This window comes from Asterias amurensis, chromosome 13 (genome assembly GCF_032118995.1).
Source record: "Asterias amurensis chromosome 13, ASM3211899v1".
Lineage (NCBI taxonomy): Eukaryota > Metazoa > Echinodermata > Asteroidea > Forcipulatida > Asteriidae > Asterias > Asterias amurensis.
This window is the reverse complement of record NC_092660.1, coordinates 8,683,138-8,697,026: the sequence shown is the minus strand read 5'-3', so window position 1 is coordinate 8,697,026 and position 13,889 is coordinate 8,683,138. Positions and strand designations below refer to the sequence as shown.

Genomic DNA, 13,889 nt, shown 5'->3' with positions numbered 1-13,889 from the left:
TTAAGGAAAGTCACAATACAAATTCCACCAGTGGTAACACTGAAAAGTCATTTAAATATAACTTAGTGCTTTGTGAAATCAAGCCCAGGGTTTGCTGCTTGCGTTTACGAAAATGAATAAATCTTGCGGCTTCGGAATGGATTGAATGATCTTCATTTACCCATTTAATTTTCTACCTCCATACTTCCATATATGACCATATAGTAAAAATGCTAATAATTAAACCTGTTGAAACTACTCCGTTTTGAATGCTAATTTGGATTGTTGTTGAAATGGGCCGGGTAAAACCCAAGTTACAGGAAACTGACTGGATGGTAGAACGCTGGCACGTTATTCCGGATGTCGCAGGTTTACATCGTTGTTCAACCCAAATTAATTTTAGAGAAATATAATATTAGAATAATGTGACTTCCGTGGTGACCATTCTGTACATTGTCTACAAAAAGATAAATGATAGGAGTTTAAATTCCCTTTTACGGCATCCCAAACCGTCCAAGACTATAATATTACGACCGTGTTAATGTCCAAGTCGTAAAAACGAAACATCCTCAATCGAAATACCGTGACGAATGAACAGGCAATACTTTTGTTCGTCACCAAAGGTAACACTTTTTACGGAAGCGTAGGCCTATTGCCAGTACTTGAATAAAGCAAATGTGTACGTACACTTACAGGACTCAAATATTATTCTTTGACAAAAGTATGGCATGTAAAAAGGTCACTTAAACATTATTTTGAAATGTACATTTGAAATTTAAAAATGTATTGTGTGGTACTCATGCTAGCCCTTTTGATACCCGACAAGTTGTACACGATAACTTATGGTGTACGTACATGATGGACCAAAACTTGTCGCGTAAGCGATAAGAATTTTTGTATTAGTGTGGCGGCAAAACGCTTCCATACATTTTGTATAAAGCAAGTCAAATCAATTGTTGTCGGAAATTCGGAACTTGGGCAGGCCTACTTTCTTAGGTTTAACTTATTTTCTCTCTCCTTTTTTAGCCTTCGAGAACGACTCTGCTATAGGGTTGTTGTTGCTGCTTATACAGGGAAGGTACACGTTTGGTGATTGTCAAAGACCAATCTTCTCACTTGGTGCATCCCAACATAAGCATCAAATAACAAGCCTGTGAAAATATGAGCTAAATTGGTCATCGAAGTTGCGAGAAAATGATAAGAGAAAAAACACCCTTGTTGGCTGAATTAGTGTGCTTTCAGATAGGAATAAAAGACTTCTGGCTAGAAGTCTTTTGTTATTTTAGTGAGAAATTACCTCTTTCTCAAAATCTATGCTAATTTAGAGGACTTCAAGCCGTTTCTCACAATGTTTTATACTATCAACATCTCTACAATGCTCGTTACCAAGTCAGTTTATAAGTTAGTATTTGTTTTGAGTAATTACCAAACGTGTACCTTCCGCCTGAGGCCTTTCTTTTGCAGTTTGGTTCAGTTTCAAATTACTGATGGTGATTTACAACCTGAAATCTTTAGACCTAAAGGCTGATCATTTATGCATATACGAGACAGACTCTGTGTAAGAAGTTTCAGTTGAGAAACGTGATTAGGAAACATTTTTGCAAGGGCATATGATGAGGACTCAACCCTCAAAAGATTCAAGAGCACAATGTACACACTTAACCATGAAGGGCCAAGATATCATACCACACCATCTTAAATATTTTTTAATTCTTTGCATTTCCCAACAATTTTTAAATCTAAATGACTTCTTTACATGCCCGTGGTAGATTTCACAAGGATTCTTCTTTCGAGTTATAGGACGAGTTATTCGTCATAACTTAAAGACAGTGGACACTTTTAGGTAATAACAAAAAATAACTATTAGCATAAAACCTTACTTGGTATAAACAAGTAACGAGGAGCTGTTGATAGTTGAAAATATTGTGAGAAACGGCTCCCTCTGAAGTAACGTAGTTTTCGAGAAACAAGTAATTTTCCACGAATTTGATTTCGAGACCCCATCAGAGTTAAATTTTGAGGTCTCGAAATCAAGCATCTAAAAGCACAAAACTTCCGTGTGACAAGGGTGTTTTTTGTTTTGTTTTCTCGCAACTTCGACGACCAATTGAACTCAAATTTTCACAGGTTTGTTATTTTCTGCATTTGTTGAGATACACCAAGTGAGAAGACTTGACAATTACAAATAGTGGCCAGTGTCTTCAATAACATTTTTTTGCCGTAGCAAAAAAAAGAGAGAAAAAGGAGGGACAACTGGAGGTCCACGGTTGCAGGCGTTTACACACTTGTGTGCGGCTGTGCATTTCCCAAAAATGTTAACATGTTTTACATTCTTTACATGCCCAGCCATTGTCAAATATTATTTGAGTCTCTAGCAACCAGTAAATTGTATATTTTTCTAATTACCTAAGCTCTTATGGGTCACAGTACAATTTATTTTGTTGCTTTCACTGTCCATTGTCGTTTTCTCTTGGTGTTCCCAAACTTCCCCCACTGTTTTGCCCAAATTTAAAGTCACCTGGAAACAGAATTTTTATTTTGTCAAACATAAGAGTATATGTTTAGTAACAATAAAACAATTGTTTGAGTAATTGCTTGTCACGATTTATATGTTTAAAAAATAGTTAAAGTTGTTTGGGGGTTGACTACGCCTACCCCTTTTGTGACGTCAATCGAGGCAGACTTTGCCTTGATGCGTAGAGTAAACACACGTGCAAAGTACATGCAAGTCCAAGTCATCGTGTTTGTACGTTTCGAAAAAAATGTTTTCTTGTATTTTTCCGGCAATGCCGACCAAGTGTATTGCTGCTGGATGCAGCAAAACAACTTAGATGGGGGTCAGTCTCCATGGCTGGTCAAACTCACAAGGGCACGAGTGCCTAGTGGTCCAGTCTGACGTCTTTTTCAGCACTGTGCAGCATTTTCTCTTAAAATATCGCGCCTCGATTGACGTCACGAACAGCGCCCTCTCGGGTCTGGGCGTACTCCTAAATTTGTAAATAAAATAAGAACTAATTTTTTTTAGAACCTTAGAAACTGTTTATTTACATTCTACTCATCAAAACACATATATTAGTGACAAAAGCTTTATTTCGACAAAATACCACTTCCAGGTGACTTTAAAGAATTGTTGATTGATGAATTTGGGAGGTCGCACGACTATGCTTTTGTAAATGAAAGACTTGGCAAAGGATTCAAGTTCCATTACTTATATACATTTTTATTATCTTTATTTGATCTGTTTTCGTTTTTATAAATATAAAAAGTAGTGCCTTGGGTGATTTGGGTGTGTTAAACCCTGCAACAATCCAAGTTGCAAAAATTACTTAGATTTACCATTAACCACATAAGTTACATTCACAATTGAGTCTCAACATTTACACTGAAGTCATTCATAATGTCAATAAAAGTGTTTATACTATTATGATGATCATCAATCAATTAAACAATATTTTGTCAAAATAAAATTAAGTCTTAAAGTTCTAACCTAATTTCATTTCAGTTATCGAAAGGCACACCTGTTGAGTTGTTCCGAGTCTTTTTAAGATAATTATGTAGACATGGTTATAAGTCAGTAATAAACCGCAAGGGAAACTGACTGGGCAAGTTTGAAATATTTTTGTGTTTGAACAAGTTCACACAACCAATATTTTGTAAGGGGAAGTTTGTATGTTATTGACTCCATAGGGATTCAAACCCATGGTGGGCAAGCATTATATACGTGTGGACCCGAGAACAAAAGAGGCCCACATAGTGTGGGAACTTGAAGCACTATGTGGACTTCTCAGGTGTCCACACAGTGCTATTCACAGTGTTGAAGACAAGGATTTTCCTAAAGTGTACATAACAAAGGAATGTCCACAAAGTGACTGCAACACAGAGATGTGTTGGCCAGTGAGTAGGTACACTCATTCAAACCGGTACCATAACCAAAGAGAACAATAGGGTCGACAGTTCGGGAAAGGTCCACAGTTAAAAAACGTGTACAAAATCAATCTGAGCAGTTGGAAAAAAAAGAGAGAAAAAAGGGAGGGACAAATGGAGTTCCACGGTTGCAGACGTATACACACTTGTGGCTAGGTTTTTATCCACATTCAAACCGGGGACCTATAACAAAAGTGACAATGGGTCCACGGTTGCTATCATAAAGGAATACAATGGGGTCCACGTTGCTATCACAATGAGTTGAAATGGTTGAACAAAGGAGGGTCCACGATTGCAGGTGTTTACACACTTGGGTGTGTGTGGGTGTAATTAGTGTGATCTTATTCTATTATACAACTCTTTGTATGTAAGCTAATATTCGTGACGTAAATTACCTTTCCTGAAACTCAAGCCATACAAAAACAAACCAAAGCTTTTCCCTATTTGTTAAAAATTGCTCCTTGTTCTTTTAAATAGAATACTAATACTGTTTAACACTCACAACCTTATCTTGGATATAAAAACTTCAAACTGCACCTTTATTGCAACCAAGGGGCCCAGTTTTCACAAAAAGTAGCCAAGAGAAACAAAAGTATGCTTACCAGGATAAGGTTACACACCAGAACACGATTCCACATTGTATCATCTGTGACAAGTATCCTGCTAATTTTTGCTTAGCAGAAATTTGTGAAGTACCATTTGCTGCTTTAAGCAGTTCCATGCAGTATGGCCATGAACTTCAAAAACATCAATGCCTATTGGCAGTTTCTGTATCTGGCAAGCTATTTATATAGTACCGTACATCTTTTTACCAAATCTTAAATATTATTTTTACTGGCACCTAGGCAAGCTGTTGGGTGCTATACAGCATGTTTAACATAGTTGCTCAGAGATTCACCAAGCCCAAGCCCAAGCCCAATATCACTCTCAAACACGTTCTTTCATTGTACAGAAGTAACTTACAGGGTTTACAGAAGGTAATTGTGACAGACTTCTCTTGAAATATTATTCCATGAAATGCTTTACTTTTCGAAAACATTAAAACAATTATCAATTCTCGTTGTCGAGAATTACAGATTTATTTTAAACACATGTCATGAGATGGCGAAACGTGCGTAAACAAGAGTGGGTTTTCCCCGTTATTTTCTCCCGACTCCGATGACCGATTGAGCCTAAATTTTCACAGGTTTGTTATTTTTTATATCAGTTGTGATACACGAAGTGTGGGCCTTTGGACAATACTGTTAACTGAAAGTATCCAATGGCTTTAAATCCAAGAAAAACTTCCAATGCTGATAGGTATTATAAAGCATATTTAAATATAAAAGCTTATCAAATTAACTGCAAACCAAAGGGGAACAATAGGTAGAACTATAAAAAACCTGCAAAGTTGATATTGTGCTTAAAAAGACCTTTAGAGGTGTGGAGCACCAAGCAACCTTCTCTTTCTGCATAGGTCAAACACTAAAAGCTAGAGACCGAGCCTTCTCCAATGCAGGCCCAGCTCTGTGGAATTCATTTCCTGATAGCTACAGAAATACAAACTCACTTGAATCATTAAATTACCTGCTGAAGACCCACTTGCTTCGGCGCCAGTGAGTTTCACATTGGGCCATTTTTTTTAATAGTTTTTTTTGTTTTTATATTTGTTGACAACAACCTAGCGCTTTGCTGGCAGCTTTTTATTATTATTAATCACATTCTTAATGAACTTCAACAAATCCGATATCTTGGCGCAAGTGCCATTTATGACAGCCTTTGGCGCATTATAAAAGTGTACAGTTATTGCTTATGGGTCATCATGCCACAGACTTGTTCTGCATTCAACGTCAAGGTGGGAATGTAGTGCTTTATATACAGCAAGACTTGCCAATGCACTGCTCCAATGTATCCCCATATTTCATTGAACTAAATTTTCCTCATCAGAAGAGCTGGATCTGTTTACAAACAAACAAACAAACAAACTATTTGTAAATAACAATATTAATGAAAATGTATTTATAAAGTCCCCTGCCTGCCGCTTCCCAGGTTGTATCGTAATCTTGGGTGTGATCCCTGGCTACAGGGCAGTTAATGGTTGTGTGGCTTCTGACTGGCACCCCTAAACAAAGATATTTACTAACAACAAGAATGCAAACATGAGGCTTGCTAGCTCAGTCGTAGAATGCTGGTACATGTACGTTAATCTGAAGGTCAATGGTTCAAATCCTGCTTGACTAAAAAAAAACATTATTCAACGCGTATATAACACGTTCATTCCTAGCATATGTCATTCCTATTCACAACAGGAAAAGTGTGACAAGTTTTCTGTGCCACATCTGGGCTGCTGATACAGCATCATCATTTAAAACTGCTTTTAAGACTCATCTGTTTAGAGGAATGTTGAACAGTGATTTTCAACATACATACTTGTGTCTAGCCTTGCTCAAGGCAGTCGAATTATTCACTCCGAAAAAAGACCGCCGCTGTATAAAAACCCACCCATATTCACTGTGCGTAACATCGCACGACACGATGCCCCGTACACTATCAGCATGCGTAGGCCGTCAGGCAAACAGCTTTGTAGGGTCTGTATTGAAGCCACTGACCTCATTACTATAATAAGCGAAGAGTTCCCACGGTCAGTTCATTACCATAATGCCCGCGAAAGACGAGACATGTTTACATCACAAACCACCACCACGGACGCTCAGCGAGCATGATAGGGTCCAAAGGTCGTGTGATAAGGGAAGAGCGTGATTGGACGTCAAAGTGAATAATCATTTGCCTCACATCCTGTGTTGTCTGATAGGTCTGACGAAAGATATACATATTCATGAGCTGCATACTAGCATATCCGAGAGCCCCCCCATTTTTGTTCATGAAACTCATTAAACCCGGAAGTTACAGACCCAACAAGGCTGTCGAGCCTGGCGGCCTCCGCATGCGGTTAGTGGTACGAGTGCGGATGACTGGTGTGCACAGTAGTCGTACGATGTGACAGTGTGTATACGGGTGGGTTATGCGGTGTGATCGCACGCACCACGCACAGGGTAAACGGGTGGGTTTACAGCGGCGTCTTTTCGGAGCATATAATGCGACTGCCTTGAGCAAGAACTTGTGTCCCTTTATTTCGAACTTTTTTTGTATCATGAGCGAGTGCTATGAGCACCTTTTTGGCAGATACCAGCGCTTTATAAGATTCCATTAATATTATACCCCACATTTAATTGAAAAGCAGACCACTGAGAAATACTTGGTTAACAAACCTTTTACAGCAGTTGCGAACAAACTTCAAAAGTTTCCGTTTCTTCTTTTTCTTTCTCCGATAACATCCCGACTCCGGTCTGTCATCACATTTATCAATAAACGCCTCGAGATCCGTGTGATTCTTGTGTCTACCATGACATTCCTGATCGAAAAAAGAAAAGACAAAAAGAAAAAAAACAATCAGGAAAAACAATCACAGTGTCAAAGTTTTTATTGTTGCACATCAAATGAAACTGATAAAATAAATATATATTTTTTTAAATAGGCTAGTTTTGACCTTTTATCTTAAAAACACAACTCCCAAAACTTTGAATCCCAAAATGGCAGACAGGATAGGCAAATACTCGGAGATTCAAAACTCAGGTTGACTCACCTTGACCGTCTCATAGGTATCCATGATGAGAGCAATGAAGAGACTGAGTATGGCATAGATGAAGAGGCTGATGAAGGAGTAGAGATAGATACGACTGTAGATCCACACCACTGTACTCTTATCAGACATCTCATCAAATGTGGCGTACATATCGTCACCGTTGATGAGGCTAAACATACACTCAATGGCAACGTTCAGTGTTCGGAACTGGATGAAAGAATAACAAAAATGTGATCATTAGGGAAGGTATACCACTCTAAAAATTGATGACAGGGAAACTTATGTATATAAGCCTACTAGCTTTTGATGGTACAAAACATTTTGAGAAACATTTCACTTCAAGGTAATGTGATTTTGTAAAAAGATATCAGTTTTTATGTCCCAAAATAACATTTGCATCTGTGACCAGATTGTGTATTCCAATTAGGGACTATTCTTTGGCGATATGTCAAAAAAGCGACAGTACCTTTGAAAGCGCAGCCTAAAAAGGTCTTATAGTTCAAAGACTTGTCTTAGACCAGCACTTCAAGATACCCGTACATGTAGATAAGGCTCTACATAAAAACTGGTTTGGTTTTGGGGTTGCTGGTTTATGAGAGATCACCTGACATAACATGGCCACGGACGGCCACTTCAAGGTGAGGGCTAAACAAAGTGTAACCAGGGGCATGTTGCCACCTACTGCTGGGGCTGACACAAGGTTACACCCACTAGGAGCCTGCCTGGTAGAACAGAATGCACTACCTAGAGTGTCATGGCCGAGTGGTTAAGAGCATCGAATTCAAGTTCTGGTGCGTTTCACCGGAGTGTGGGTTCGATCCCGGTCGTGACACTTGTGTCCTTGAGCAAGATACTTTATTGTAATTGCTTCTCTTCACCCAGGGGAATAAATGGGTACCTGCGAGGGTAGAGGTTGATATTGTGAATGAAAAAGCCTTTGGAGCAATATAAACTGTTGCCCAGGTTGTATACTCCCAAGGGAGCTGAGAAACATTAAAAAAAAAAAAGGGATGTTATTGGCCCTATAACCAGGGCACTAATGTAAAGCGCTTAGAGAATTAAGTGTTAGTTATTAGGCGCTATATAAATCGAAAGTTATTATGTTATTATTCCCAACTTATTGTTATCATCAGTGCACAATTTTCTTTGCACGATATGACTGTATGACATGCAAGATAATAATGGAGGAAAAAACACCCTTGTCACAAAAAGTTGTAAGCTTTCAGATGCTTGATTTTGGGACTTTAAAATTTAATTCTGAGGTCTCAAAATCAAATTCAAATATTTTAGTGGAAAATAACTTCTTTCTCAAAAACAACGTTACTTCAGAGGGAGCCATTTCTCACAATGTTTTACACTATCAACAGCTCTCCATTGCTTGTTACCAAGTAAGAAATTATGCTAACAATTATTTTGAGTAATTACCAATAGTGTCCAGTGCCTTTAACTGATTTGGGTTATCAACCCAAATCTACTGTCACCAGAGGCACATTGCATAGCAGGGTTACCCCCTTCACAGTCCTTTAGGATAGACATGGGTATCATCCATTAGGAGACTGGCTGGTTGAGCAGAATGTACTACTTGTGTACCGTCAAAACTTCATTAGTTTTCATTAGTGCAACATTTTCTTTGCATGATTTGACATCTTTAAACCTACCTTGTGGTGGTAAGGTCCCAGTACGATCCAACCAGAGAAACCATATGCCATGTACAGAATTAGCCCACATACAATAAACCTGCCACAGTTTGGTAGAGCACTCTTCAACGTTACTATGGGAATCTGTAATGTAAAATAATATTGTTAATAACAATAGTGGCTTCTTATATAGCGCGCAAGGTGCTTTAAAATACAGTATTTCCATGCAAAGTATGTGGTTCTAAGTTTGAATTATGAGACCTACTCCTTTTACACACATGAAGTACCATGTAATGGTTTACACTCAATCTAACCTCAAAATTCCATGTACATAAATTTTCGAATTCATTATGAGAATGCTCCATTAAAGAAAGAGGCAGAAAAGACACATCTTTTTCGTCTGGCAACTTACACCTGTTATCTCCATGTAACTGCTTACCAAACAGTGGACTACATTGGATCATGCACAAACCAGAGGTGCTGCTGAATGCCCCAGGCAAATTAAACGCCCATTCGTTAATTTTAACGATCCAAGTAATTCAATGATGTTACACTCGATCACTGAAAAGGATGTATACTTTCTTAGTTTTTGTAGCCAAACTCAGAAAATCTTTAGTGGAGCTTTCCCGTAATATTTTTTACTTTATTTTTGCCTATTTAAATTTTTGGTCATTATTAAGGGAATCAATGTTTGGTGAAGAGGTTTTCAACTAGTGGTTTAAACCCAATGAGGCCTGATTCTTGATAATTTTACCGAGACGAAGTCGAGGTAAATAATTATCAAGAACCAGGCCTCGGCGGGTTTAAACCACTAGTTGAAAACAGATTCAACACACTTTGATTCCCATTCATAAATACCTTTTCGGTAAAAAAAATCAACACTTTTTGGTCAAAAAGTAAAATAAATGCAAAATTTTTAATTGTTCAATGATTTCTTTCAACACAACACCCCTCCAGCTATGAAATGGTAAGGCCCTCGGGTAAACAACTCCTTATAAGGGAATGCTGTGCGCGTCGCGCATATCGCGTGATGTGGCACAACTGTCCCGGCCGTTGCTCACGACCAAAAGGAATGAAGAAACTGTCTTATAAGCACAGGTGCAAGCTCGCGTGTCACGCCAATGTTTGAACATTTTTTACTGGTCATTAACAAAGGTTTATAAACACCCACGTGACGCGCTCTCCACCAATAGGAATAGCAAAACTGTCTGAGGTACTTATGAATAAACAATTAATACTCCAATGTTTAAATGCGCTACTGTTGCTTTATATCTGAACAGGTTGAAGAGTTTTACCTTTAATCTACTCGGGAAATTGCGAAGTTCTACTCCGAGGTAGTATAATATACAGCAAGACAAGTTCTCAAAAGAACCTTATCTTCCCAGCAACTCAATTTACACATGGTGTTATTAATATTACCGCAAACTAAATATACAACAAACTTAATACCTAATTAATTTTTGTTTTACCCACATACACCAATGTGTGTTAGCACTGTATACTCAGTACTTCCCCGAGTCTTGTGAAAATAATCACTAGGCATATTACTAGGGTTGGATTCGAACCCACGACCTTAGCAATTCTAGAGCAATGTCTTACCAACTAGACTACCGAGATTGCCCGGTAGCTAGAGCCAGTTTGAATCCTAAGTTTTGGCATCAATTTAATTAAACAAAACTTACGTTGTATTTGGGGAAAAAGCCGAGATATCTGAGAATTCCGAGCCAAACAAAGAAACATCCAGAGCCAAGGAGCAGGCTACATACGTCATAGGTAGTATTCAACTGTGGAAACAAAAGATGCAGAATATTACACATGACAATATTACAGCGCACAGCCACAATCACAGATACAGTCTTTGTTACAAAGACACTACACGGACAAGAGATAAATATTGAGTAACTCTTTGCCGATCTTGGGTAGCTGCAGGGAAGGTCTAGAATGGTCTACCTTATTCCATCAGAGCCTTCCAGACATCGGACATTTTTAAAACAGCCTTGAAAACTCATCTTTTCAAAGGCACTGGACACTTTTGGTAATCACTCAAAATAATTGTTAGCATAAAGACTCACTTGGTAACGAGCAATGGAGAGCTGTTGATAGTATAAAACATTGTGAGAAACGGCTCCCTCTGATGTAACATAGTTTTTGGAGAAAGATGTAATTTCTCACTCAAATAATATGAGACTTCAGCTGAAGCCTTGACAGTTGAACCCATCATTGTGCACAAGTCAATTAGAATGATTATGATGTACCAGAAATTTAGAAAGCAACACTCTGCTGATCAGAAACATCAGAGTTTGAATCCAGGGATCTTAAAGGGTCTATGTAACTTTTGTAGGACAAAAAACACAATGTCCACAGATTTACACTAAACTTACACAGTTTGATGATAATGATAGTAGAAAGCTTCCCTGAAAATATTACGTGCGGAGGTGCTGTAGTTTTTTTTATCTTCAAACCCTGTAAGTTTAATGTAAAACTATGCACATTTTGAAAAGGTACCCAAATCCTTTAACTGCCTGCCATGACAGGCCATGACATAGAGTCAACTTACCTTAAATTCAATCAGCAATTTGACAATCGACCCCATAATTGTGCACATATCACTCAGAATGATCATGATGTACCAGAAATTCAGAAACTCAAGTTTCTCAATCCGGGTTAAATTTTTGCTGTAATACCTCTTGAAAAACTTCATTGTTTTCTGTCAGGAGAACAGAGACATGAAAATGAGTTAATAACAACAACAATAACAATAACAACTGAACAAGTTTTAGTAAGGTTTGCAGTAACACTATGTGATGATAATCTCTAAATGAGTTGGGGTTGTTCTGAAACAAGTTGAAACTACGGCTCTTTTTAGAACCACCCAAACTCAATTAGAGATTATCATTATCATTATCATTACCACAAACCTTACTAGATCGTAATTCCACCATGCAAAGTTTCAAATCCTAATGAACAAGTTTTGAGACAGGCCTCCTTTCTTCATATCAAAAGTTGTAACAAAAACCTGTGTAATCTTCATAAAATTTAAGAGTTTTATCATTTCTTCCATTGAGCTATAGACCTTTTCACAAATACTAATTGCGCAAGCACCAACCCTTGAATGAGGTGCATGCTGGTCTAGCTAGCGATCAAATTTGATCGCTAGCTAGACCAGCATGCACCTCATTCAACGTCTAGCTAGCGATCAAATTTGATCGCTAGCTAGACCAGCATGCACCTCATTCAACGCCTACAGCGCACCTACATGTACCACGTATTTGCGATAAGGTCTATGTACAAATCTTGGCTGCAGGAAGTCCAGGCTCTGTGGCTCTTTCGTTAACATGTGCTGTCACAAGTTACATGTACATGGTCTACATATTAGTCATTGGCGGATTTTTTAGAAGTAAAATGGTTAGACTGTGTGACTTGCAAACAAAAGGTTAGGGGTTCAAATCCTACAAAGAAAACTGTTGATTTCACAATGACTAGACTAAGTACTGTCGTCTTGTTACTGAATCACAATTTCTTGATTTGTGTAAATCATAATAAATCATAGACAATGATTAAACCGATGTTTGTATGCGAGAGATTGGCTGTTGCCAGCTTGGGGTTTTGATCCCCTTAAAGGCAGTGGGCACTATTGGTAATTGTCAAAGACTAGTCTTCACAGTTGGTGTATCTCAACATATGCATAAAATAACAAACCTGTGAAAATTTGAGCTCAATCGGTCATCAAACTTGCAAGATAGTAATGAAAGAACAAATACCCTTGTCACACGAAGTTGTGTGCGTTTAGATAGTTGATTTCGAGACCTCAAGTTCTAAACTTGAGGTCTCAAAATCAAATTCGTTGAAAATTACTTCTTTCTCGAAAACTATGGCAAATAACTTCTTTCTCAAAAACAACGTTACTTCAGAGGGAGCCATTTCTCACAATGTTTTCTACCATCAACCTCTCCCCATTACTCGTCACCAAGAAAGGTTTTACGCTAATAATTATTTTGAGTAATTACCAATAGTGTCCACTGCCTTTAAAGGAGTTTGCCGAGTTCTCCTGATAGGAAGAGCATCTAAAGATGCCAATTTCATGGTTTAAGAGGAAGCATAGCGGCTGCAAGCGGCTTGCTAAAAAAACATAGCGGCCGCAGAAATGGCCATAACAATTGACTTACTTCCACTTGAACAAGAGTGTCAAAGAAAAGGTATCAGACCAAATCTACAATTCTTGAGCAAGTTATTTATTTCTATTTCCTAACAATTTTCCGTAAATTTCTCAGGGATTAAAAATGAACAAGATTAGCAAGGTCTGGGCAAGTCTGTATGATTCGTTTTGTGAAAGGGCAAGGGCACCAAGGCATTTTCTCCTTGGTTAAAGGAACACATTGCCTTGGATCGGTCGAGTTGGTCTTTGAAAAGCGTTTGTAACCGTTTTTTATGAAATGCATATGGGTAGAAAGATGTTGTAAAAGTAGAATACAATGATCCACACAAACATGCCTCAAAATTGCATGGTTTTCCTTTTACCTCATCGACTAACACGTCGGCCATTTATGGGGGTCAAAATTTTGACTCCCATAAATGGCGGACCGTGTTAGTTCGCACAGTAGAAGGAAAACCACGCAATTTCGAGGCAAACTTGTGTGGATCATTGTATTCTACTTTTAAAACATCTTTCCAACCATATGCATTAGGTATATGAAAAACGGTTACAAACGTTTTTGTTTTGACCAAGG

At 38.2% G+C, this 13,889-nt stretch overlaps 1 protein-coding gene across 2 annotated transcripts in view; it reads right to left on the bottom strand.

The window, feature by feature from the left end:
• Positions 1 to 3,026: 3,026 nt before the first annotated feature.
• Positions 3,027 to 13,889, bottom strand: part of LOC139946291 (mucolipin-3-like) — a 36,102-nt gene continuing 25,239 nt past the window's right edge. For both annotated transcript variants that reach the window (XM_071943913.1, XM_071943914.1), the window contains exons 9-14: positions 11,720 to 11,869; positions 10,845 to 10,946; positions 9,184 to 9,306; positions 7,526 to 7,732; positions 7,152 to 7,294; positions 3,027 to 5,840 (exon numbers count right to left, since the gene is read on the bottom strand). In XM_071943913.1, the coding sequence (XP_071800014.1) occupies positions 5,804 to 5,840; positions 7,152 to 7,294; positions 7,526 to 7,732; positions 9,184 to 9,306; positions 10,845 to 10,946; positions 11,720 to 11,869 (762 nt within the window). In that variant the 3' untranslated portion in view covers positions 3,027 to 5,803. The remainder of the gene's footprint in view (positions 5,841 to 7,151; positions 7,295 to 7,525; positions 7,733 to 9,183; positions 9,307 to 10,844; positions 10,947 to 11,719; positions 11,870 to 13,889) is intronic.